Source organism: Centroberyx gerrardi, chromosome 9 (assembly GCF_048128805.1).
Source record: "Centroberyx gerrardi isolate f3 chromosome 9, fCenGer3.hap1.cur.20231027, whole genome shotgun sequence".
NCBI lineage: Eukaryota > Metazoa > Chordata > Actinopteri > Beryciformes > Berycidae > Centroberyx > Centroberyx gerrardi.
Window position 1 is genome coordinate 11,793,454 of NC_136005.1, and position 23,218 is coordinate 11,816,671.

At 41.5% G+C, this 23,218-nt stretch overlaps 1 protein-coding gene across 4 annotated transcripts; it reads right to left on the minus strand.

The window, feature by feature from the left end:
* Window positions 1-3,436: 3,436 nt before the first annotated feature.
* ncln (nicalin) lies at window positions 3,437-17,773 on the minus strand. 4 transcript variants are annotated; one of them, XM_071921793.2, is made up of 15 exons: window positions 17,515-17,773; window positions 16,569-16,759; window positions 15,734-15,878; window positions 15,350-15,444; window positions 13,539-13,619; window positions 13,013-13,116; window positions 12,067-12,155; window positions 11,114-11,253; window positions 10,810-10,988; window positions 9,972-10,059; window positions 9,536-9,574; window positions 8,471-8,631; window positions 6,522-6,575; window positions 6,201-6,279; window positions 3,437-6,023 (listed from the first exon to the last, which is right to left on the minus strand). In XM_071921793.2, the coding sequence occupies exons 1-15, from the start codon at window positions 17,687-17,689 to the stop codon at window positions 5,961-5,963; spliced, it is 1,683 nt and encodes a 560-aa protein (XP_071777894.1). In that variant the 5' UTR covers window positions 17,690-17,773; the 3' UTR covers window positions 3,437-5,960. The 4 variants fall into 4 exon arrangements, with proteins under 4 accessions (XP_071777894.1, XP_071777893.1, XP_071777892.1 ...); XM_071921792.2 differs by having other exon boundaries at window positions 8,471-8,634; XM_071921791.2 differs by having other exon boundaries at window positions 10,762-10,988.
* Between the last annotated feature and the right edge of the window lie 5,445 nt (window positions 17,774-23,218).

Consider the following 23,218-nt stretch of genomic DNA (forward strand, 5'->3'; position numbering starts at 1 on the left):
TTTGTTTGTTTTAGTCTTGTTTTATTTCATCACTGTCATTTTTGTTTTTGATTTATTTTTATTTTTTTAATTATAGCACTGTGAATGTTCTTTCAGGTGACTTTTTTTTGTCTTATTATTATTGTTAACATTACATCTGATAGGTTCTGTAGAAACTAAACATTTTGCGTGGGAGTTGGCCTGTGGAAGTGTCGTGTACAGTGCTGCTGGGTGTACAAACACTGTCATAATCATCACCATCACCCTGAACAACACCTCAGCACCCAGACAGGAGGCTTCAGTATTGATCCTGTAGACGTCCAGACCTCCGGTAACCTATAGCGACCTGATAAACAAGCAACACGCCGTAGGGCCGAGCTGTGTTTGCCGTCAGTAAACTCTGTCACAGGTCTCTCTCTCTCTCCCCCGCTCCCCAGGAGAGGCTGCCTGTGTTTGTGAACCGAGCGTTTCCGAAAAGGCCGTGTCAGGCGCTTTTTGTTTGTTTGTGTTTGTTTTGCTTTGCTTTCCTCCTCTGCCCCCTTCCACCTCCCTCCGTCCGCTCTGATACGTCCAGATGTGAGGTGAGGGACAGATGGATTCTGAAAAAAAACTAAACAAAGGGAAGTATTGCATCATTCACGCGGCTGCAGCGATGCGGGAGTGCACGTTATTGTCTGGTGTCGTTTTACCATCGTAGCGTATTGATTTTCATATCATTGCACCGGTCGATGGTGGTGACCACGCAGCCCCAGCCCCCTGCGTCCGTGGGTTAATTTGAAAAGCCACATCAGTGTGTGCGGTTATGTGTGTGTGTGGGGGGGGTGAGGGGGTGGGTGGGGAGGGGGTTGGGGGGGGGGGGGGGGGGGGTTGGGGCGGATGAGTGCTCTGAGTATTGATGTAGCTAGGTCTTTTTAATATGAAGGACTCAAAATGCTTCGTTGCTATTTTCAGTGGAAACATTTCACCTTTTAGTTTGATTTCTTTTAACTTGTTTTGGTTGTTTTTTGTTTTCTCTTTTCGTCTCTCTCGCTGTAAGAACAGGCATTGGGGATATTTACTTGGCATTCCTGTATGGAAAAAGCTTTTTCACATTTCCTGTATTGTTGTTTTTTTTTGTTTTTTTTCTTTGTGTGTTGTATAGCATCTGTTGCTGCACTGAAATGAAGGCGTACAAGCTGACTGCTGGTTTAATGACAGCAAATAGCTGGAATTGATTGACTTGGGTTTCAGTATCATCCTCATGGTTTTATTTGTTTAAGAATATAGATCTGAATAATATTGATAACTAATTCATGGGTGGTGGCGGCTATCAGGTTCACAGAAAATTGGAGCAATAGCCCTGAACTTGTGTAAAGATAAAAATCAAGTATGATAAAAAAAACATATATGCACACATTATGGTATTCTGGAATGCATGACATTGGAATGGTTTTGGAAATATGCTATGAAGTTGTCTTAAAAACAAACGATGAAGAAAAAAATCCACTAGCTTATGTAATCTTAACCTCTTTATCAATGTGCAAAACTCATCTTCAAAGTGAAGTCATTTGAAGCAGCAGAAACCACTGAACACACATACGTTTGCACACACACACACACACACACGCAACAAAGGCAAATCTATTATTAGAAAACCTCTAACTGGGATAATGTCCGGTGAATTAAATTACAGTGAAATTAAATTACTCCCCATTTTGCCGGGGACCACCTGGAGCCTCCCTAAGGAGACCCCCCCCCCCCCGGAGGTCCCCGGCCCCCACTTTGAGACCCGCTGGCTTACAGTAATGTGTGTGTGGAAACGTATGCTGCTGCTGCTGCACCTCTCCAGGGATTCTGTGACTTGACTGAAAGAAAAGAAATAAATAAACTCGGGGTGTGTCCATCCTTCTCTACCTTCTCGATCAAATTCAAGCTCTTGTTTTGATGAAACAGCATGCTTGTGCTGCTGGAACGGGCCGCGGATGTTGTCGTTTGTCACTAGGTAAAACGTCCATACTGGCTAGTTTATGGGCTCGTCTTCCACATCCCCAAAACCCGCTGACTGACTAGACCAGCAAGCAAGTCGGCGCTTGGCGGATCAAAACTAGCTCATGATTTTTACATTCACCATTGTTGCTCTAATTATGGTTATTATTGTTGATTTGTTTTGGAATTGCTGCTGTTTTTTTTTTTTGTTTTTGTTTTTGTTTTTCCTCTGAGAGCACTGTTTGTATTCCAGTTGTGTTCTTCTCTGCTGTGTATGAGTTGGTGATAAGTCTGCTCAGATCAGATACCCAGGGACCAGGGAGAGTTGTTTTATTAATCTAGATCGCAGTCGTCTGGGTTTAGTTTCAAATCTCTTCCCTTTTAATCTGAACGCTGACTCCTTACTGTTCGATGAGAAACTTTAAGGTGATGTATGGTGTCATACTCATGTACTGTAGACCATATATACATGTGTACTGTAAGTTAACATGGCACACCACTTGATGCTGTGTGTTATAATATATCAAACCTGTTATTCACACATTTTCAGTTTCATCCGAAGGCGTAGAATAACTGTTTTCAGAACCGTGGCTTACTGGTTTTACTGGTTTTTACTGGTGACAGTGTTCTGGCCTGTGGGGGAGCAGGATGTGAACTTTGCTAATCTTTTGTGGATGTCCTGCCTGCTCAATTCACTCTTTACCTCCGTCTAATGGTATATTTACTGTGAGACTACTTTATCCATAGTTTTCTTTTCGTCATATGATTATAGAAAAAGTAAATCTGAACTGGGGAGCCATGTTTGCGGTAAAACCCAGGAGTCCTGGGATCTGGATTATGTGTAACTCGTCCCTGAAGTCTGGCACAGTACTGTCTACTAAAGGTGTGTGTGCTCTTTCCCTCCACCTCTGCCCAGATCTCTCCCACTGTGTCATACATGTCACTGCAGACTGCAAACAGTGCTGTGATCTGCAGCATGAACGATTAGCTACTCGTGAAATTGACAAAAAAAATGTGTCCGAACCCCTTGGAAATATTATTTGAGCTGGAAAAGGGGGGAAAAAATAGCGCGGTAATCAGTCTGCTTTTTCTTTCCATATAGATTCGGCAGTTCTTTTTTATGCATTCGATACAACGCTGGCTTACAGCTCAGTTCATCCTACACGCTACATGGGAAACATTTCGCACACGAAGCTCAGCATGATGCAAAGTACATGAATGCTGTTAGATAGTGCCAAACACGTCAACATAAATCACAGACTTAAGTGTTTCTGGGAGCGGGTGAGGAGGGAGAGGGAGAGACGTGGAGGAGACGAGGGGCAGATGCCTCGCAGGTGTTTCTTACAAATTGCACTGTAATTTATTACTATTATTTTTATTGTTCATGAATAGATCAAAATTAGGAAAGCGGGGAGAAGTTTTGAATTTTTATGACTTTCTGAGAAGAATCATATTAATTAACTGAATCTCTACATTGAAAGTGTATCTTAAGGAAACATGTTTTTTGGACCATTGATACGCACTGTAAGGTCTACCATTTGCCCCATTTTTTCCCTGACTGTTGACAGTTTGAATTTGACCACTTGATAAAGACAGGTACTTACTCTTTTGTAATACAATTTTAATAATTCCATTCAGCCAGTGTTATTGTATCATATTTTTCCCATAAAATAAAACATGTCAATAAAGTAATAATGTGTTGCCGGTTTCTTTTGACAATTTCATTTATTTTTTAATTATAATTGATGTCATTTTCAAATGCGAAGATCAAGTGTTGTGGATGAGGTGAAACAGAGTTTAGACGCAGAGGAGAGTTCAATTCAGTGCACAGATAAGCATTGTCTGCTTCAATAAATTAACATTCATATGTACCACACAGTATTTCCCTTGTGTAGGTGATTAAATTAACCTGTCCAGTCATAATTACCATGGTTGTAGGGGGTCGTAGGTCATGCAGTAACACATGTAATAAACATACAGCAGCTATATAAAGTATTCACCCCACCCTTCACTTGTTGCACATTTTGTTGTGCTATAAGTTATTTCAAAAGGCATTTATTAAGGATTTTCAGTCTTACATCTATGCAAAGCACTCTATTCTATCAAAGTGAAAATAAAACTGAAAACATTTATGTGAAAGTATAAAATTAAAATAACAGAAAAATTGAGTTTGAGTTTAAAGTTTGACCGGAAAACATTATTCAGAACCACTAAATACGACGATCGGAGTAACATGATAAATGTTGAGCAAATATCTGCTAGTGTGGCAGTTTAGCCCAAATGAAGCAAAGGGGTTGAATACTTAATGCAATCTCAATTTCTCTGTTAGTATGATTTTATAGTTTCACATAAATTTCAGCAAATTTGTCTTCACTTTGATAGGATACAGTGCTTCGGATAGAGACTCAAAATCCCACATGCATGCATTTTGAAATGATTTAATAACTTAAGCACAAAAAAAATGTGCAAAAAAGTCAAGGGGGGGTGAATACTTTTTATAGCCACTGTACAGCAAACAAGCACCATTCACTCTCCACAAGGCAAGACCAGGCTGAGAGATTTGATCAAGGCATCATTGCAGTATACACACCAACTTCTCTCACAAAACATTAAAAATCTCACATAGTGCACCTAAGAAATGTGTCGTATTGGTAGTAATATTTCCCACCCCAAATTTAACCCAACACCTTTGTTACCGACTGTATAAATACCGCAATGCTGGCTTGACAAAAATCTCGTTAAAAATTCAAGAAAACAGATCACACTTTTGCTGACTCCCACAAAAAGTCACGTCCAACACAACGCGGCTCTCGCCTCTCCAAGAGCCTTCTACTGATAAAAAGGAGTAAAGGGGAGGATTTCATCATGTTATAACGTGTTGGCGTGACACTCTTACACAAAACACACACGTGCTCTGATAAAGCCAACAACCACATTTTGTGGAATGTGACCCATTACCTACATCGGAAGATAGATTTCACCCAGCATCAATTTCTGTCAATTTATAATTTAAAAAAAAGACTGAGCAGTTACAAATAAGACACATCAAGTCACACAGCAACAGTAAACAAAAGATGACAACACAAATAGGTGACACAAAAAAAACAAGACTGATCAATTTGAAATCGGTTTGCTTAATTTCTATAACCATAATCATTATGTTCAATGTAGAGAATGAGGATTCATACATAAAATGGCAAGTTTTTTTTTCCCCCATTCAACTCAATAACATCTCGTCTCATTTGCAAAGTTCACCAAGAAGGCAATGGAATCAGGTTATCTACACACTATTTCACATTTCATTTAGACAGCTCGTCTTCTACGTAAACCATTTCCGGGGTTAGGGAGGAATAATTTTCATTGGGCATTTAAAGACAACAGGAGTGGCTCATACAACTCTTTCCAATACGGATTCCAGGCAAAAATCTCTCAAATCTCCCTCTAGCTGCCCCGGGACGACAAACAACCCGCCCCGCTTCAGTTTGGCAGAATAATCACTTGTATACTGAGAACAGGAATGAAGATGATGATCGATGAGTACGGGAACACAAAGCCCTCTCTACTTAAACTCATCTAGATCTCTGAGGTTTGGCAAGGTTTCAGCCATATTGTTTGAATCCATCATGAGAGCCAAATAATAGAATATTTCCAGCGCAAGAGCTTGCACTTATCCTGTACTCAAAGATCCATCGATCAAATCAGACAAAGATTCAGTAAAACCGGCAGCCAGACTAGAGTATGATGTGTGATAGTTAGTGATGAATGACAAGACATCTTTGTTCATGGGGGACAGGGAGACAGAAAAATGAATCCTGACTATGAGACCAAACGGATAAAGCCGGCAGCAAGAGAGGATCTGACATCGTGTGTTCAGGTGGAAGGAAAAGGGGAAAAAGTGATTCGGCTGGTTTGAAGAACAGCTGCTTGGTCCAGCCTCTGCGTTCTTATTGGCTAGAGTTTCTTGATGATTTGATGAAAAAGGGGTGGGGGGGTCTGGAAAGAGGGTTTTGTGTGGCTTAGTGGGTCTTGGTCTTGGGTTGGGTGATTCTACGGACAACGCTGTAGAGGACACCGAAGTTCTGTAAAAGGACCAGGAGGAAAGAGGCAATGTCAGTTTCTTGTTTTCTGACAAGTAGCTGCACACACACTTCATATCTACACACTCAAATCCTGATAAAAAAAAGAGCTGTATTGACTGAATAAGGCTCGCAAGGGTGTGCAAGAAAACCAACTAGTGCTGGAATGTAGTGACCCACCTGGATCGCCAGATACATCACTCCCAAGTAGGCTGCAATGCAGACAGCCAGCAGCAGGTCAAAAATAGCAGGCTTCACTCTGAGACGCAGAGATACAGAGATGAGAAAGTGGGATACAGAATTAGGGAGAGACACAAAGACAGCGAGAGAACACAGAGAAATGGATGAGTCAAATAAGACGAGAAGCGCTTCAGGAAACAAACTAAGACTTTACAGACGGCTGGCTGCGAGCCGAAAGGGCTTTCAAAAGGGCTAAATCAATAGGAGCTGCAGTAGAGCAAAGCATCTCAGAGGAGGGAGGTGGAGCCCGTTATCCCCTACCTGTAAGCATTCATCGTCTGTTTGAGCTGGTCGTAGAAAACAAACTCTGGATCCCTGAGGGAGAGAGAAAGGGAAAAAGCTGTCACACCAATATGATCTGGAGAAAATGGTTCTGAATGTACACTATACATTTAGGTCTGTCACTGCCAAAACTGAGCTGGAAAGAGTCGCTGCCGTCTGAAATGTGTTTGAATATATTTCTAACCTCTGGCATCTAAGCATAAATTCTGATGTCATTGGCTTAATGCATGATTGTTGATACAAAACAGAAACTTGGCTGCTGCCACAGCCTACGTGGCACGCGAATTTGAAACTGTAATGCAATCTACAAATCATCAGTTTCATGAAGTAATAGTGTTTCCAACTCCTGCAAATCAACTCAATGAAATACACGGTCTGACTTCATGGAATAACCTGCTTCCAACATAGTGCCATGGATTAAGAGACAAACTAAAGACAGTCCCATTGAAAGAATACACTAGATCAATGCATTCTGATTCACAACATTGCTGTGCAAACTGGTCTGATTTGTTATAAAATAAAAAAGTATTTTCACTCTCACCATTATGTTATACAGAGAAAATCACTGTGCTAATCTGACTGTGGAAGGTTTGCCAAGGAGAGGGAAAGACACACTGCAGTATATTCAATCTAATTGTTCCTCAATGGACTTCTGTTAAGTTGGATGTACAGTGGCTGTAAAAAATATTCACCCCCCTCGACCTTTTGGCCATTTTCTTGAGCTACAAAATGAGCTTCATTTGAGATTTGTGTGATAATCTTTTTCTATCAAGGTGGAGAGGAAATGTAACAAATTTATGTGAAATTCCAACAAGAAAGAAAATATAACTTGAAAACGTAGATAGTGATGGAAGGGTGACGGTTAATATTTCTTTGAAATCACAGGAGCGGGAAGTGACACAGGCACTCTATACTGCTCCGGTATTCTGAAGCAGGAAAAAACCAACACTACGGTGGCCGAGACGTGTCGAACGAACTGCATATCCTGCAAAACGCTTTGCAAATTCGAAAAACACAAGCGCATTAACGGAAAACACAAATGCAAAAATCACAACACAAATGAAAAAGCCACAACACAAATGCAAAAGCCACAACATAACAACGGAAGTGAGCAACAGATGTTGACAATGAAACAGGCCAACTATTATTGCCTATTGCCTACTACTATTATGTGGAAGAGGAAAGTTCTTGCCCGTTTGAGAAGTGAAACGTTGTTCGCTAGCTAACTATGATTACTATCGCTATGTGATTGTCACAAATGAGCAATGTTGTTCAATGTGCAGGCAATAATAGTCCGCCGGCAATAATAGTCAGCCCGTTTCATTGTCAACATCCGTTGTTGCTCACTTCCGTTGTTATGTTGTGGCTTTTGCATTTGTGCTGTGATTTTTGCATTTGTGTTTTCCGTTAATGCGCTTGTGTTTTTCGAATTTGCAAAGCGTTTTGGATATGCAGTTTGTTCGACACGTCTCGGCCACCACACAACACCCTAAAACTCCATGAAGATGTATTAAAATGGGACATGGTACAAGACCTTGTAACAAAAACATGAAAAAGTCCTTTTGAAAAGAAAATGTATTCCAGATATCTCACTATAACAAGTATGAAAATGTTATGCTATGTTTTTCCTGCAAGACAGTTTAGCCCTAGTAAGTAAAGAGGGTGAGTGCTTCTACAAACTAGATTTTTCTGTTATTGGAATTTCATACTTTCACATAAATTCCCACTCCACTTTGACATACAAGCGTGTGTTGAATAGATTTTAGACCAAAAAACCCAAACAAATCAATGCAGTGCAAACTAATTTTATACAACAAGAACATTTTCAAAAAGTCAGGGGTTGAATAGTTGTTATAACCCCTGTACCTGTATGCTTATTGTCCCACCCTGTCCTATCCTGTCCTGTCCCGCCCCACCCTGGTCCCTACCTCTTGTCAGCTTTGACGTAGTGCCTCTTGACATCCTTGAGGTAGCGTCCCAGGTGATACTCCAGAGTGGACACCACGCTGCTGTCCTTGTCCACCAGCTGTGCGGCACGAGGCTGCGCTGTCAGCCAGTCCACCACCGAAGATAACTGCTCCTCCTGGACCTGCTTGGTGAAAACAGAAACATACAGACACATGTGTGTGAAAACACCTGTAGACATACAGTATAAAGAGAATCACCATCAAACCTGTGATGAATAGGGCTGGGTGTCGTTGGAAATAAGTACCAAAATGGTACTTTGTTCAATACTTATTTTGAATAAAAGCCTATGATGTAATGCAATAGCCTACATTTTTTGACATAATTGTTGCTGTTAGTTTTCCCACTAAAAGAAATTACATTTGAACTCGTGAGTGAAAAAAAAACACTTTTTTCCCCCTTCGCTTTTACAGTATAAAAACAAGCCCTTATGAGTATTTATTTGTTCAAAATGCAATTTTACAATATAAAAGAAACTTTGGTTTAATCAAAACTTTCAGATTCAAGACCTTATTATAACTATTCCAACTATTAAATCATTTTAATTGTAAATATTTAGAACTATGTCAACAGCACTTGACATTGTGCTTCATTATGTTTGAGGTGTTGCTGGACTTGGCAGCTATTTTCTTGCCACAAATACTGTACCGCACACTGTTGCCGTCAATTTTAGTAAAATATTGTCAAGCCTTGGACTGTTTCTGTGACACTGTGTACTTTAAGCAAACCGAGAGATAACAGTGTTGTGACGTGTGGACAAGTCTGTTTTTCCTGCCTGTGGCAAGTTGTTACCTGGGAAGCCAATCAGCAGTCGCTTTGTAATTTAGAACAGGTATGCTGGGCAAAACGGGCTTGATTTGGTTGGTGCCAAAAAAAGCACCAACCGTCTGTACCCAGCACTACTGATGAATGGGTCAGACTCAGCAGCACATGCTATACCTCATCAATATAAAATAATTAGCAAGCCCAACAAGATCATTGCCAGCTCAGACTCATGCTTGGAAAGAGAGATGAGTTTAGTCACTTACCATTTGTTCAGTGAAGATCTGCAGATCTCCAGGCGCTCCCTGTGTAGCAAGCAGAATACAAGAATAACAATGAGTGTGTTTACATACATATTAATATTCTGAATACAAGCCTTATCCCGGCTAAGGTCTTAGTCGGAATATGACGTTTACATGCCAGAGTATACCGGTAAATATCCACATATCCCAGCTAGAATATTCAGGTTTTTCATACTCGAGATATGGGTTCATCCTGGTTATTGTGGACGGGATATGGCGTTTACATGCGTAAAATCTTAAACAGAATATTTGAAAATCCCAAATATTTGAATAACTCGAACACTGAATATAAACGGAATACAAACACACACTCAATGTCACTTCACAGGCTAGGATTAGGCATAGTAGGTAGCGACTGATTAGAGATGTACAACTGAACCTCATTTGTGTCTGTGTGTACCTTTTCAGTGAGGTTGTAAATGACCCTGGCCAGAGCCTCTGCTACCACCTTGGTGTTCCTGCTTAGCTTTTTCAAGTCAACATGAGGCCTGCAAACACAAACACATCAAGACCGCAGGCACAGTTAGACCTGGGGAGACGCTCCAAAACAACACATCAGAGGACAAGTCAGAAACTCAGTCACCAAGGAAGAGAAGGGAAACTGATTACAGAGCGTCCATTTTTAGATAACCTGTAAGAGCGCCCAGAGTCATAACCTGCAAACAACTCACTGAACTTGGCAGGGTGAAATACAGAAAGCGTGCCAGAGAAAACAACATAGAACAACTATCATATCGCCTGACAGGTCAAGCATGTAATACTCACACAGAACAGATAAATGGTTCACTAACAAACAGACAGGCAGGAAGATGGATGGCTACAAGAGCAGTGAAGAGTAAGGGAAGGGAGGAGTGGAGAGGACAGAAAGGAGATCTTACTACCACACTGGGGAGGCATCAAATCCCAAACCTCAGACGCTGAATCAATCTCTGACATTCCAGATCTGACAAGAGTGCATAAATACAATCATGGATGATATAAGTGATACATTGGCCATGCGGCTTACAACGCTCCAGTCTTGCCAGGGCTTCATGGGAAGTGTATAAAGGGATTTAGCATGGTGTGTGGGATGGGAGAGGTGGAACGGGGTTGGGCGATGACGACAACTACGACATGAATGACAGTGACCGGCAACGACAATGGAAACGCTCTTCTTTTGGTGATTCAGAGACTTGCAGTAATGAACCCACCCAGCAGGGGGCTCTCCCGCTCCATAGCGAGAGGAGGGGGACACTGACCGCACGTCCATGATGCTGGAGCGCTGCGCCAGGCGGTGGGACGGCAGGTGAGACAACGTGAAGGCCGGCAGCCGGCGGATCCCGAAGCGCTCGTGCTCCCAGGCCAGCGTGTCGTCGGCCAGGTTGATTTTCTTGTGGACCATGGAGAATTTGACCTCTGGGTACTGGCTACTAACCACCTGGGGAGAGACAGAGGGGCAGGGAAAGAGAGGGGGAACCCAAATAGGAGGACAAGGCTGAGTACAGTATTTATCTCTTAACAGAAAAATAAGAAACCAGACTGTAACGAGCATCATGGTCTTACCGTCTCCAGCTCCTTGAGCAGGGAATGCTGAGGAGTTCCCTCTTTAGGAGGCTTGGACACATGGAGGTGCAGAGCATCTCCGTTCCCCAGAGTGTCCAGGCACAACACAAAGGCTACATTGTCCTGCAGCAGACTGGAGTCTAGAGAGGGGGCACAGCAGCAGAATGGAAGGAATATGACAGGGAGAGGGGAATAAATAAGGAGCGATAGAGAGGGTGAGAAGATAAGACATTATACACTATACATAGAGATGTAACACAAGTTAATGATATGAAATTTTGTGATACAAAAATGTTTACGATATGAATTATGGTGTTGAAAAATGTTTGCAATTTCAGCTGCAATCTAGTATCTAAGAAATGACATTCAGAATGGTATTTTCTCTTTTGCATACACTAGAGAGCACAAGTTTAGCAAGTTTTAGCTTGGATCACTACACTTTGAGTCTTAAATATGGTTTTAAAGGTCTTAAAAATACTTATTTTAATACTTATATTAATACTCTTAAAAACTCTTCATACCACTTTTCTAGTTTTCCCTGGTTGCAATTCTTTGCTTGACCTTTTTTCTAACTCTCTGGGATGAAATTGGTCTCAAATTTTATTTAAACTGGCATTAAAAAATAAATAAATAAATGTATTTTTAATAAAATAAATAAAAAACTAAATAAATTAAAGTTTTAAATGTAACTTACAGAAACCTGTAGTCACCCTGTGTATGGTTTTCACTTTTCTTTTGTTTTCCCTCATAAATAAAAAAGGATTTTTTTTTGGTCGTGATTGTCTTCATTCAGATTTTACTCAAAATATTGTGATAATATCAAACTGTGAATCTAGTATTGCGCATCGAACCAAACTATTAGCTGAATGAATCGTTACATCCCTATCTATACGGTTCCAGTAATCTGTGTGGATCTCTTCCAGGCCTCTGTGGTGAGACGATTCAAACATTACCTGTGTGGTCCAGATTGTCCTCCAGCCAACGTTTGGTGCCCTGGTAGTTAAACTTCCCTCCTCCAGACACAAAGAACAGCAGGTTGTACCTGAACACACAACAGGACTACAATCATCTAACATGAAAAAAGAGAAATAATCTAATATGGCACATGGATGTATAATACTAGCCTAGATGAACATACGGACTAGAGCTGTTGGAGAAAGAGTTTGCATTTCACTTAATTTCATTTCAGGCATATTCAAACAATGGACAAGTTATGTGACCCAGTATTGGCTTTCATTCTTTTTATTCTGTTTAAATGCAAACTAAGCACACTACATAGAAAACACAGCAGAGCTGGCCTAAAGCAATGCACTTACAGTAAAGTCCATTACTCCTTTAGTAACCACTTCTGGTATTTAAAATAAATGATTCTTTCCATCAAAGCTACTGTAAGTACATTATCACAAAAGGAATGTGCCTGGACAATATTATTGACCAGTGTAAGTGGTTAAAATAGTCAGATGTGATTCCTATTACAAGCAGAGTGCACAGATAATGTCCAATAAAGTTCTCAAAATGGGTTAGGAAGAAGATGCTAACTATAACAAATGTGACCAGTATAACAGACAGATAGACTTCATTTTATGTGCACATGGACCACTGAGGTCAGCATTCACTACTTCTTACAGTATTTCATCAAGATACAAAGCATTCTTTGTGTGTACAGCTTTAGTGTGATGTGAATTTTTGCATGAATGTGTACAATAATAGGAAATTACCAAAAAAAGTTGTAATACACACTGCAATTCATAGGGACACGGGTTTTGGGAAATAATTTATTTTTCAGAGGTTAAACAACTGGTAGGAGTGCTAATTCAGGTTCGCAGGAGCAGAGGAAACAAAATAATGTAAACAACAATCTGAAAAGTATCAAAATGCGAGTGTTGGTGCACTACTCACCCAGCGTGCGTCCTCTTATAGGTGTATAGTCTAGAGAAGAGACGAGCCAGCTCTAGCAACATGGACACTCCACTGCCGTTTGAGTCTGCTCCATACGACAGCCACTGGACACAACAACACACACAGAAGGTCAACAGAGATTATTTTTCTGGGGCTGCTCCCTCTTAGCTAAGAATCACAGGCTTGTTAAGGTCTCAGTAAACAAGTTTGTATAGTTGGAAAAAAAGTTTCCATCTTTCTTTGAAGTTGTGTTATTTCCTGACAATTATAAACATCTCTGCAGTTACAAAAAAAATGTGCCTATATCTGTATATTAAATATTTATCAGCCTTTGATAAATATTAGATCAAGAGCTTTTGCATTAATTTGCTAAAGGACACCAACTGGACGATTCAACTAATCGACTAAACAAACAATTCGATTTGACCAAATCCGATGTCTGTTCCTTGACTAAATATTTCCTCAGTCAATAACTGTCCCGGACATTTCGACGGTGTACCAGGCTGGGAAGAGGAAGCGCACGTACCGGAGCCACACCAAAGGAGTCGTAGTGAGCCACCAGGACGATAGTGGGCAGATCCTCTCCTCCGACTCCAGCCAGGCGACCCTGACAAATAACAAGAGACTCGTTAGACAAGTTACAGCGTAAAAGTTTAAAACTACTTAAGGCAGAAATGGTCAGCCAGTTTAATGACTTAACTGGTATATTATAATGCTTGTTTTTCATGATCAGCCAAGAAACTGTTGAAACTGTTGTTATTGCATTAATACTGAAAATGATGCCATTTGCTTTCTGTAACACAAAGTGGCTCGCTCCAACAATGCAACAAGGACTCAGAGAGTCAATGTACAACTTCAAAACATTTTCAAATGCAAAGTAGGCTCATTTAAAAATGAAACTAGTCTGCAAGACTAGTCTGTATTTGCTCTTTATCAAGTTGGTGCATTTTCATATTCATACAAGACTGCAGGAAATTTGATTTCAGCTCTGATAATTCTTGATTATTTAGGGGAGCACAAAGAAACACTTAAAACCACATACAATGGAATTAGTGTCAATCTAAAAGTAATTAATTTTAAGTAATTAGTTTAAGTTTAATCAATTTTCTATTTCCCTCTGCTCTATGTAAAGTATTTGTTACATAACAGCAAGCAATAAATTAAGGCAGAAACAGAACATTTATAACAGTGATTCAGCCTAAACCAATGGCACCATGCAGGCCATTAAAACCTACCGACTGGCAGCTTGACTGAACAGTGTTGTGGGTTACCGTCACAGTCGGCCCCCAGACCCCCGGCCTCTGAGGAAATCCTCTGTCTGTCTCCTAATCCCCTGCAGTATGACTAAACCCATTTATTCCCTCTGGGTTTAACACCCAGCTTAGATCAACACACACTTCAACTGACACTTCTCGCTCTCTTTACTTTGCACCCCTTCTGTCTAAAATTGTTTTTGATAAAATTACTTTCAAAAGAATGACAGAGTCCAACTAAATCGCTTTATAAACCCAAATGAGAGAAGGAGGGACAGAAATTCAGTATCAGTCAATTCTTGTGAATTCTGCATGAAAGCACTAGTTCAATAGTGGCATTCATATTCTGCCACATTCAATGCATTAGTAATCTACATGCTCAGAGTGGAACATTCTTGCCTTATCATAATTCTACTAGGATTAAAGTTTGACCATGAGAGTAAAAAAGAAAAATTAACTTCAAACAGCCATCACAATTCCATTTCTGTTGGAAGTCACTTTAAAGCTACAAAGGCCAGGCTGCTGAACCCTGACGCTGCAGCTAAGTAATGTTCAGAGATGTCAGGCCTGCCCTGCATTTTTTGTGATACTCTTTTGATCTTCAAGTCTTCATTATCCTCATCGCACTATTCTCCTGAAGGTAAGTGAGAAGTTGCATGCACGAAAATAGTTTCAGCTCAGTTTTGGTGCTCACTCTCTCAATGGATAAATACAGCAGCCATTCAAATGTTGCTATCATGCTGGTGGAGGTGACAGAGAGACATTCACACTCGGTTCTGGTGCTACTAAATGTACTTTGTGTGGAGAAAATTGTTAAAACTGTATTTATTTTCCATGTCGATTTTTTTAATTCTAAGAATACAGACTTTGAAAGCCCAAATATTTAGGAAAAGTCATGCAACTATGAGTACACATTGAATTTACAACGCTCGAGAAGTTTAATTTTTAACGAGTGACGCGGGCATCTACTGTGTAAGTAGTACTGAGTAAATGATTCAAATAACTGAAAGTAACACTATCAAGGTTTTGGTGTTTCAACCAGCTGATTCAGTTGCATTCTTTAGATTACAGTTAAGTTTCTCACCTCTAGACTGGTGATGGCCCAGTCACTGATAGCTTTGCTCTGCGTCCCACTGGTGACCATCTGAAAGCCGTTGGCTGTGGCTGTATGCAGCAGCACTACAGAAAACACAAAACATAACACAGAATTTAATTTATCTTCATCAAATGTCGGTACGATAGGATATGACTCATCACAGACATGTTTTTTGTGCCCTCTCATCTCCATTTATGCATAGATAGATGGATAGACAGACAGACAGACAGGCAGACAGACAGACAGACAGACAGACAGACAGACAGACAGACAGACAGACAGATTCCTGTCACCACCTCCCTCTCTTGTAGTCCCTCTGAGCTGAGGGCAGAATACACAGGGAAGCAGGTCCAGTCCACAGAGAGTCACTACCTTCAGCTGCCGAGGAGGACCCCTGGGAGGAGGAGGAGGTCAGGGTTTGGGTGTAGATGGACAGCAGCTCATCGTCCTCCATGGCAAAGTAGACGGGGACGATGGTCTCGGTAGCCAACATCTCCGGCTCCAGCTCCATGAACTGCTACACAGGAACAGCACAAGAGAACGGCATGCTTAGACAACTAAGAGAGACAGCTCCGTTTGTGAAGTTGGAGGAGAAAGTCAAATGTAACTGTTGAGAAAATAGGCCAAAAACAGCAAATATATTGTACTGAATACTGTAATGTTATTTGAAAATGAAACCAGTAAAATGGCATCTACCAGCAAGGGCAAAGGAATGTAAAGCAAAGGAGACAAAGCACAACATTTTTCACTTTTGCCTTCTTCACTCTTGCAAGTCTGGTTTTGCCCGCTCATGTTTTGAGTGGGATACAACTGATAAGAGAAAGCCGCCATGGCAGACCTTGAGTATGAACATGAACTATCTTTCAAATGTACAGCAAGAGTTCGAACCAAGTAGCTTTCATGGCAGCACATGTCGTCAAGAGACATTATGCATTATAAATTATTATACCTTATTTGGAATGGATGCCTTGCTTAAACAGCCCATCTCTACAATGAGTCACAAAAATGGAAATTTTGTTATGTAACTGAGCAAATGAGTAACTGCTACTGCTTTCCAGATAGATTAATGATCCCTCTCAAAAGTGGGAAGGCAAATTAGTCACAACCTGTGTGTGGTAATGATAATACTTGTCAATCTATGTAATGGGTTAGGACTACATATTATAAATACAAGACTTTGATTTGTGACTCTAGTGTGTGTGAATACCTGTACTATGTCCTGGGGCATAGCAGACATGTTCTTGGGCAGGATGATAACCACAGCCCCGGCTGACTGGCGCAGGGCTTTCTGGTACTTGTCATAGGAGAAGTCTGCCAGCCGCATGATAACACAGCGACGACTTAGTACCTCTGCCTCCACAGTACGGGCCTCAGTGTTCAAGATGGCATTCCTGGTACCTGGGGATATAACAGACATATTGATCATCAATCATCAAACCACAAGTGAATTCCTTTATATGAACTACTGTCATTATGTAAACAGGAAAGCTCCAGATGTACTCATGCAGCAATAGGATGTCCATTAGGGCTGTTAAATGGATATACATTAAGTTAAGCCTATACAAATCAAATGAATCAAACGTCACCTACACCCTGATGCTGAGACTAAATTAGACTGAATAACATCCAGCTGTTTGAAATAGAACATGACAAGGGTTTGGTTTTGACGATCATGTTATTTAACTGTCAAATCTGGCAGATGGGCGTAAATTCCCATTCATTTTCATCTAAGAGTAACTGTTAGCCACAGACATAAAGAAATTTCACCATGGTTACCGTGGCTGTCATGCTGCTGCCATCGCTGACCTGAATTACATCTTAAACCATAATAGCTGGGTTGAATACATGAATTGTATTTAAGTAGTAACGTTACTGGTTTGGTCCTGAGAGGAAAAATTAGATGCTGCTTGATATATAGAAAAGCTTACCGAGCGAGTCAACCAAGCTAGGTTAGCTTAGCTACGTTAGCAGCTAGCGAACGGTACTATGCATGCTGTCATTGACACAGGCAGCTCGAGACGACATCGAGGGAGCCAACGGTCGTTTACTGACATTTGTAGTTAGTGAGCTGGTAGTGAACGATTACTCGCCAAGTTAATGCTATAACACTGGCATTTTTCTCGACTGATAAATGATAGGAACACTTGACCTACCGTAGGGCTGTCCCTGCAGGTCATACTGCTGCATGCGGTACACGGTAAATTCATGTGCCGCCTCGGCTGGGAGCGGTGACACCAAAATCAGCACGGCAGGGATGAACACAATGAAAGTCAGGGGAAACGAGGATTTAAACATGTTATCAAACACCTCACTAGCCTCCTCAAACATTTTGGCGATTGTAGTCAGCGCACAACAAAGGACAAATTAATATTTTCAGCTGTCACCACACTCAGGAACTGACAGCTGGGTTTGCTAGCTAGCCAGCATCCAACCAGAGCAACCGATAAATAAATTTTGATCAGGCAAACAACTGGACTACCTCATCTGGAACAAACCATAGTTTATTATAACAGCTGGCTCCTGCCGATTGCGACATCTTGAAAAACCTTGGAACAGACTAATATAATACAATGTGCAGCGCAAACTATATGTTTAATTTTAATTATTTATATGAGAATTAAAAAACAATTTCAAACTGAATTCGATCAGTGGTCCTTCGGGGACATTCTAGGACAACTATTGTTGCTGATACATATCCTATGATCCTATTCAAAGGCAGGTGGCGCTGTAGACCACGGAGTGTAGTGATGGTGTATCTTGGCAGAAGGTAAGACAGCGTGTAAATCAAATTGTTACAGTACATCAATTGGTGGGATTTTAGATTGTAACTATATAGTATCAAAGGTGTTCTGATAGTTTAAACTTGAATGCAACAGAGTTGCACCAATTACAAAAAAACTCAATAGTCCATGATTGTTATTGGATTAATACAACCGTCACAAATAGCCTGAGTAAATGGATGTGTTTGCAGGTCCGTAAAAATGAAAATCCTGACTAGCAAGAGAGCTGAAGTCTCTCTCTCTCTCTCTCTCTCTCTCTCTCTCTCTCTCTCTCTCTCTCTCTCCTCCCCTCCCATGGGGCTGCTCTGCTAAGTGGGAGATTAATGCTGATATGATGTCCTGCCATCCCACTTAATGGACCTTGCCGTCATTCCTTCCTGTTGTATGAGTAATCCATGCCCAGGCAGATGAGCGGGCAAGTAGCAAACAAAGCACAAAACCAATTTGGTGTGGCCGTACAAACTCATAATAATGATTTCACATTATTGGGCAATTATCAATTGGGGATGTGCTCAGATGGCCTGGTGTCTGGTCGTAGTAGAAGATACTGTTCAACACATTGAGGGCCACAAGAAAAAAAAGAACAAAAAAGGAATCCATCCAGTGGAGATGCAGAAAAAATATAAAAATGTTATCATCAGTAGCAACAAAACTTTGCCATTGTTTTTATGACAAAATAATGTCCTAGTTTGGATGATGTTGAGTGACAGTATGTACATGAATCTAATTCCTCAATAATCATAACGCTCTGTTATCACAAGATCATCGGACGCAGTAGCTCAAGAAAAATGGATGTGGTCAAGATTTCCCTTGACAATAAGGCCTTGTCCAAAAACACAAACCATTATTTTCTAAATGTGAATGTTCATTTATGCTACAGTAAACACTATGCTATACAGAAACGGTCGCATACATAGATTTACACAGACACACACACAGACACACACATACACACACACACAATGTGTGAGCTGTTCAGTGTCCTCGTTTCTTTCCACTGCTCCTGGGAATGTCCTGAATCAGTCCAGCCTTTGCCCCCGACCCCCGGCCACAGAAAAACACTTTCTCTGTGTGACCACACAAAAGATGCAGTCAGTGTGTGTGGGTAAGTACCATGGATTAACGAGAGATTAGCTAGCCAGCAGTAAGTAAGCAATTTTTGTGTAGAATGTCTGTGTACCCCCACCCTCCCCTTCCTGCCCCCTCCCATTCTCAGAGGTTGCTGTCATTTTCTCACCACACTGGCAGGTTGCTCAACCACTGACCACACTGAAATGCTTAAACCACTCAAAGAAATGGTCAGCGTCGTGGAATACCAAAGAGATATTGTAACAGGGAGTTCTTTCCGAACTGTGGATTAGGGCTCGGCCTGGGAGCCGCGCTGAATTCTCCACACAGACACTGCTATCAGCACACAATGGTGGTCTTTCTCACACAGGACCTAGCAGGTCTTCTGAGTAACTCACTCCATAACACACCACCTGAAAGCAGCCCGCTATAATCCCCTTGTTAATGAACAGAAGCTAAGAAAACAACCACAAGGCCCTGTGTGACGGATGAGCCATGATAGGATGCAGTGGTCAACGGGCCTGCGCCGATATGAAGATTTCATAGTACGATTATCTTGACCAAAATGATCTCAATATACAATATTATCTCGATAATTATTAAAAAGATGAACACTTTAAAAACAGTACTGTAAAATGCTCCAATCATTTAAAAATGAATTTATCATATCAATCACAGGACAGTTGACTTTTTTCTTATATAGCAAAATTATAAAATGCTGGTTTGGCTTAAAGAAACTAAGGATAGTTTTATACAACTCAAATAAAAATGTGTATATTTAATAACAGCATCTAAAATAAAATCAAATGTGTCTCAAATAAAGTGCTACTGGCCTGGATCCAGTTTAACTCGGTCAGCAACATGAGTATAACAATTTATTAGAGGGCTTCCCCTTTTGGGGAAAACATCAATGACGACAGACAAGAGCGGCGGTTGTTGCGGTGCTCACGGTAATAATACTGTTTTTTACCACAATATATAGTAATACCAGTTATTGTCCCATCCCTAGTGGTCAGAGGTTACAAAGTCAGAAAGGCAGTGGCTGCATCTCAAAATACAAAATGACTATCCTTTCCTTTCCTCTCCTCTTGAATTGCAGTGATTTGCGCCCACGGGCCAAGTAGGGGCAATATTGCCCTATGTACTCGGCAATTGATTTACCCATCATTTTCATTAAGGCCACTAGAAATAAGACAAAGAGAAGGAGGGAACATAGTGTATGACAGCTGATCTGCAGCCAGCGAGGCCGCGAGCCTATTTGGTTGCGCGGGGCAACAGTCAGATAATGGATGACGAGGCCTCTTGGAGCCAGCCGTTCCATTAGGTTTTGTTAATGCGGTCAGAGGAGGTTGGCGTGGCTCATCCGCCTTCATATCCACTTTCAGAGCCGCTCACTCATATTGGCCAGTGGACTCGGCCTATCTCTCTCTCTCTCCTGCTCTCTCCATCTTTCTTGCTCTCTACTGCTTACTCTCTCTCTCTTCTTCTAACCCTCTTTATATCCCTCTGTGCCTGTTTCTCTTTCCTTTTCGGATTCAGTCACTGTAACCTTCTCTCTCTCTCTCTCTATTGCTCACTCTTGTTTTTTCTTCATCACCGCTTTTTCCCATGATTCCTGGGAGGGTTCAAGTTGATTCATCTTGTGTTGTGCTGTTTTCAATTTAGTTGGTGGTTTTGCTGCAGTATCATCACACCGTCATTGCTCATGAGTAAAGGTACTAGTCGCCTGTGAATAACTACAGCAAGTGTTTGCGGCGGCTTCACGCTTTCACAATACAGAATTGTTCGAAGCTTACTTCTAAGACACAGTGACTTCTTAAAATGCTGCAATATGTGGCAAAGTGGGAACTATAAGCTTGTGAAAGTGAGAGTTGCATCCGTCCTGACCGGCTGTCAGTACAGTCTGCACTGTACATTGGGTGGGAGGAACACAGAGAACAGAGAAAGTAATGAATGGAGCCATAGAGTTGTAATGGTGGAGGATGTGGTGTGGTAATCACCTACAGCATCATGCTGGGAATGTAAGCGTCATGATGGGAAAGGATGTTGTCTAATGCTTTCCTCACTGGGGGAAACTCTGTTATGAACTCTCAGATCAATCAATCAATCAATCAATCAATCAATCAATCAATCTATCTATCTATCTATCTATCTATCTATCTATCTATCTATCTATCTGTCTATAGTATTACTGTAACAGACTTACATTGCAAGAATTACCAGTTATGGTCAATGTCCTCTCCTTAATGCACAGTCATCATACAGTTTCTCCACAATACTGTTATAATGTATTATGGACAAGTATTTTTTATTTTTTTATTTTAAGGAGACTGGACAGTATTTTCTTGTGAGTGATATAGCAGAAAGACAGAAAGGGAGCCAGCAGGGGAGCTTGTGGTTAATGTGGTATAAGGCTTTACACCATTACCACCACACCATCTCAACACTATCACTGTTTAGTCATGACTTATTCACCTGGACATCCAGGACATTCAGGTCCGTCTCGGTCAGGTATTAAAACAGTCAAAAGCACCAAATAAGGAAATTACTGTATGGTTAATGGCATATTAAGGCTGAGTAAGCAGACTGTCTCTGACGAAGGATGAACATCGTACTGAGCAAGCAGTTTTTATGCCCTGTGTTTACCTGTGGTGGAGGCAATTTATTCTCAAACTTTCCTCCATCCCTTCAAAAGTAATGTTTACAGTTTGAGTCAACGCCGCCTCTGACCTTCCTCCCCCCCTCTTCTCCACCCGCCCCCCATCCCGTCCCTACATCCCCACCAGAGCGACCCTGATTTCTCCCAGACCGAGGAGGCCTTGCATTCCTCGTCTGTGCCTCCCTGTCATGTTTTCATCCGCCTGGCTAGTGGATCACAATGGGCGCCTGTGCCTGAGAGCCCGCTCTGACCTTCTCCCTCACCCAGCCACGCTCGCTCTCTCTCCCCCAGCCGAGCGGGAAGCTGCTTCTCTGACAGCCTAATAAATACAAAAACAAATTGCAGCAGGTTAGAAGTATGCAGCGTGGGCCGGAGCTGTTAATGTAATGAACTTGGCTTCATGGAAATACGAGGCAATTAAACTCCCACGGTGCCTCCCTCTGGCCCAGACAGACAGACGGAGGGGGGGGGGGAGAGAGAGCTGGGGACCCTGGAGAAGGAGAGAGAGAGAGAGAGAGAGAGAGAGGAAGGGGGGTTGAAAGAGAGAATAGAGCCATTTAGCAGGCCCACAGGAGTAGGAAGTGTGCTGACTGTGATTGAGCTTAAACACCAATTAGTCATGAGGCCGCCTCGTCCTGAGGTCACATCAGCCCTACGGGAGCACTGTCCGACCATCGCTCACCCTCCCGCTGTTTGTTTTGGTTGTTTGCCGGCCTGATTGGGCTGATTGCTGACTGATTGCCAGCCAGGTTTAGGTCATTCAGGTGGTGAGAGAGAAAGAGGTGAGTCAAGGAGTGTGTAGTGTCGTGTTTGTTTACGTATTTAGAGCTCTAAGTCTATACTGTATTGGGTACAGTAGCGCTTCACCATGCATACAGACCGACTGTCCTGTGAACAACCTCCCTCCATCTGTTGGAAGGAAAAATCACTTTAACACCTTGCATTTCTGGGCCCATTTTTTGTTGTTTGGTGGTGTATTTTTTTGATTCCTGTGGATAACTGGCCAAACACAGATGATGTCACGTCACGTCGAGATATTTCCAGGGCAGCTGCAGTGGAATTTTATAGCAGTTAATTTTAAGCTAGTTAAAACAGCAACGGTAAATGCCAGGTTTTGGTGTCAGTCCCTCATCATTAAAGAGCAAGAGCTTCTTTCTAGACTCTAGACTCACTATTTGTTGAACAGGGAGAGATCCAGTTTCTCCACTAACTGTAGCCGCAATAGACCATAAGGCAATACAGCCACAAGACATTTTGTGTTTTATGTAAGGGCTCACCCCTTACTCTCACTTTTTATCAGCTGGAAACTCCTATGGCTATAGCTCTCTCCACCTATATGTAAAATAAAAC

What these genes read in the sequence shown, in the direction of transcription:
- ncln (XM_071921790.2), bottom strand. Translation starts at nt 17,689, where the DNA reads ATGTTTGAGGAGGCTAGTGAGGTGTTTGATAACATGTTTAAATCCTCG. An exon ending in TTTACAACCTCACTGAAAAG is followed by an intron (nt 9,575 to 9,971) that starts GTACACACAGAC and finishes CTTGCTACACAG; the next exon opens with GGAGCGCCTGGAGATCTGCA. An exon ending in AGATCTTCACTGAACAAATG is followed by an intron (nt 8,635 to 9,535) that starts GTAAGTGACTAA and finishes GTTTTCACCAAG; the next exon opens with CAGGTCCAGGAGGAGCAGTT.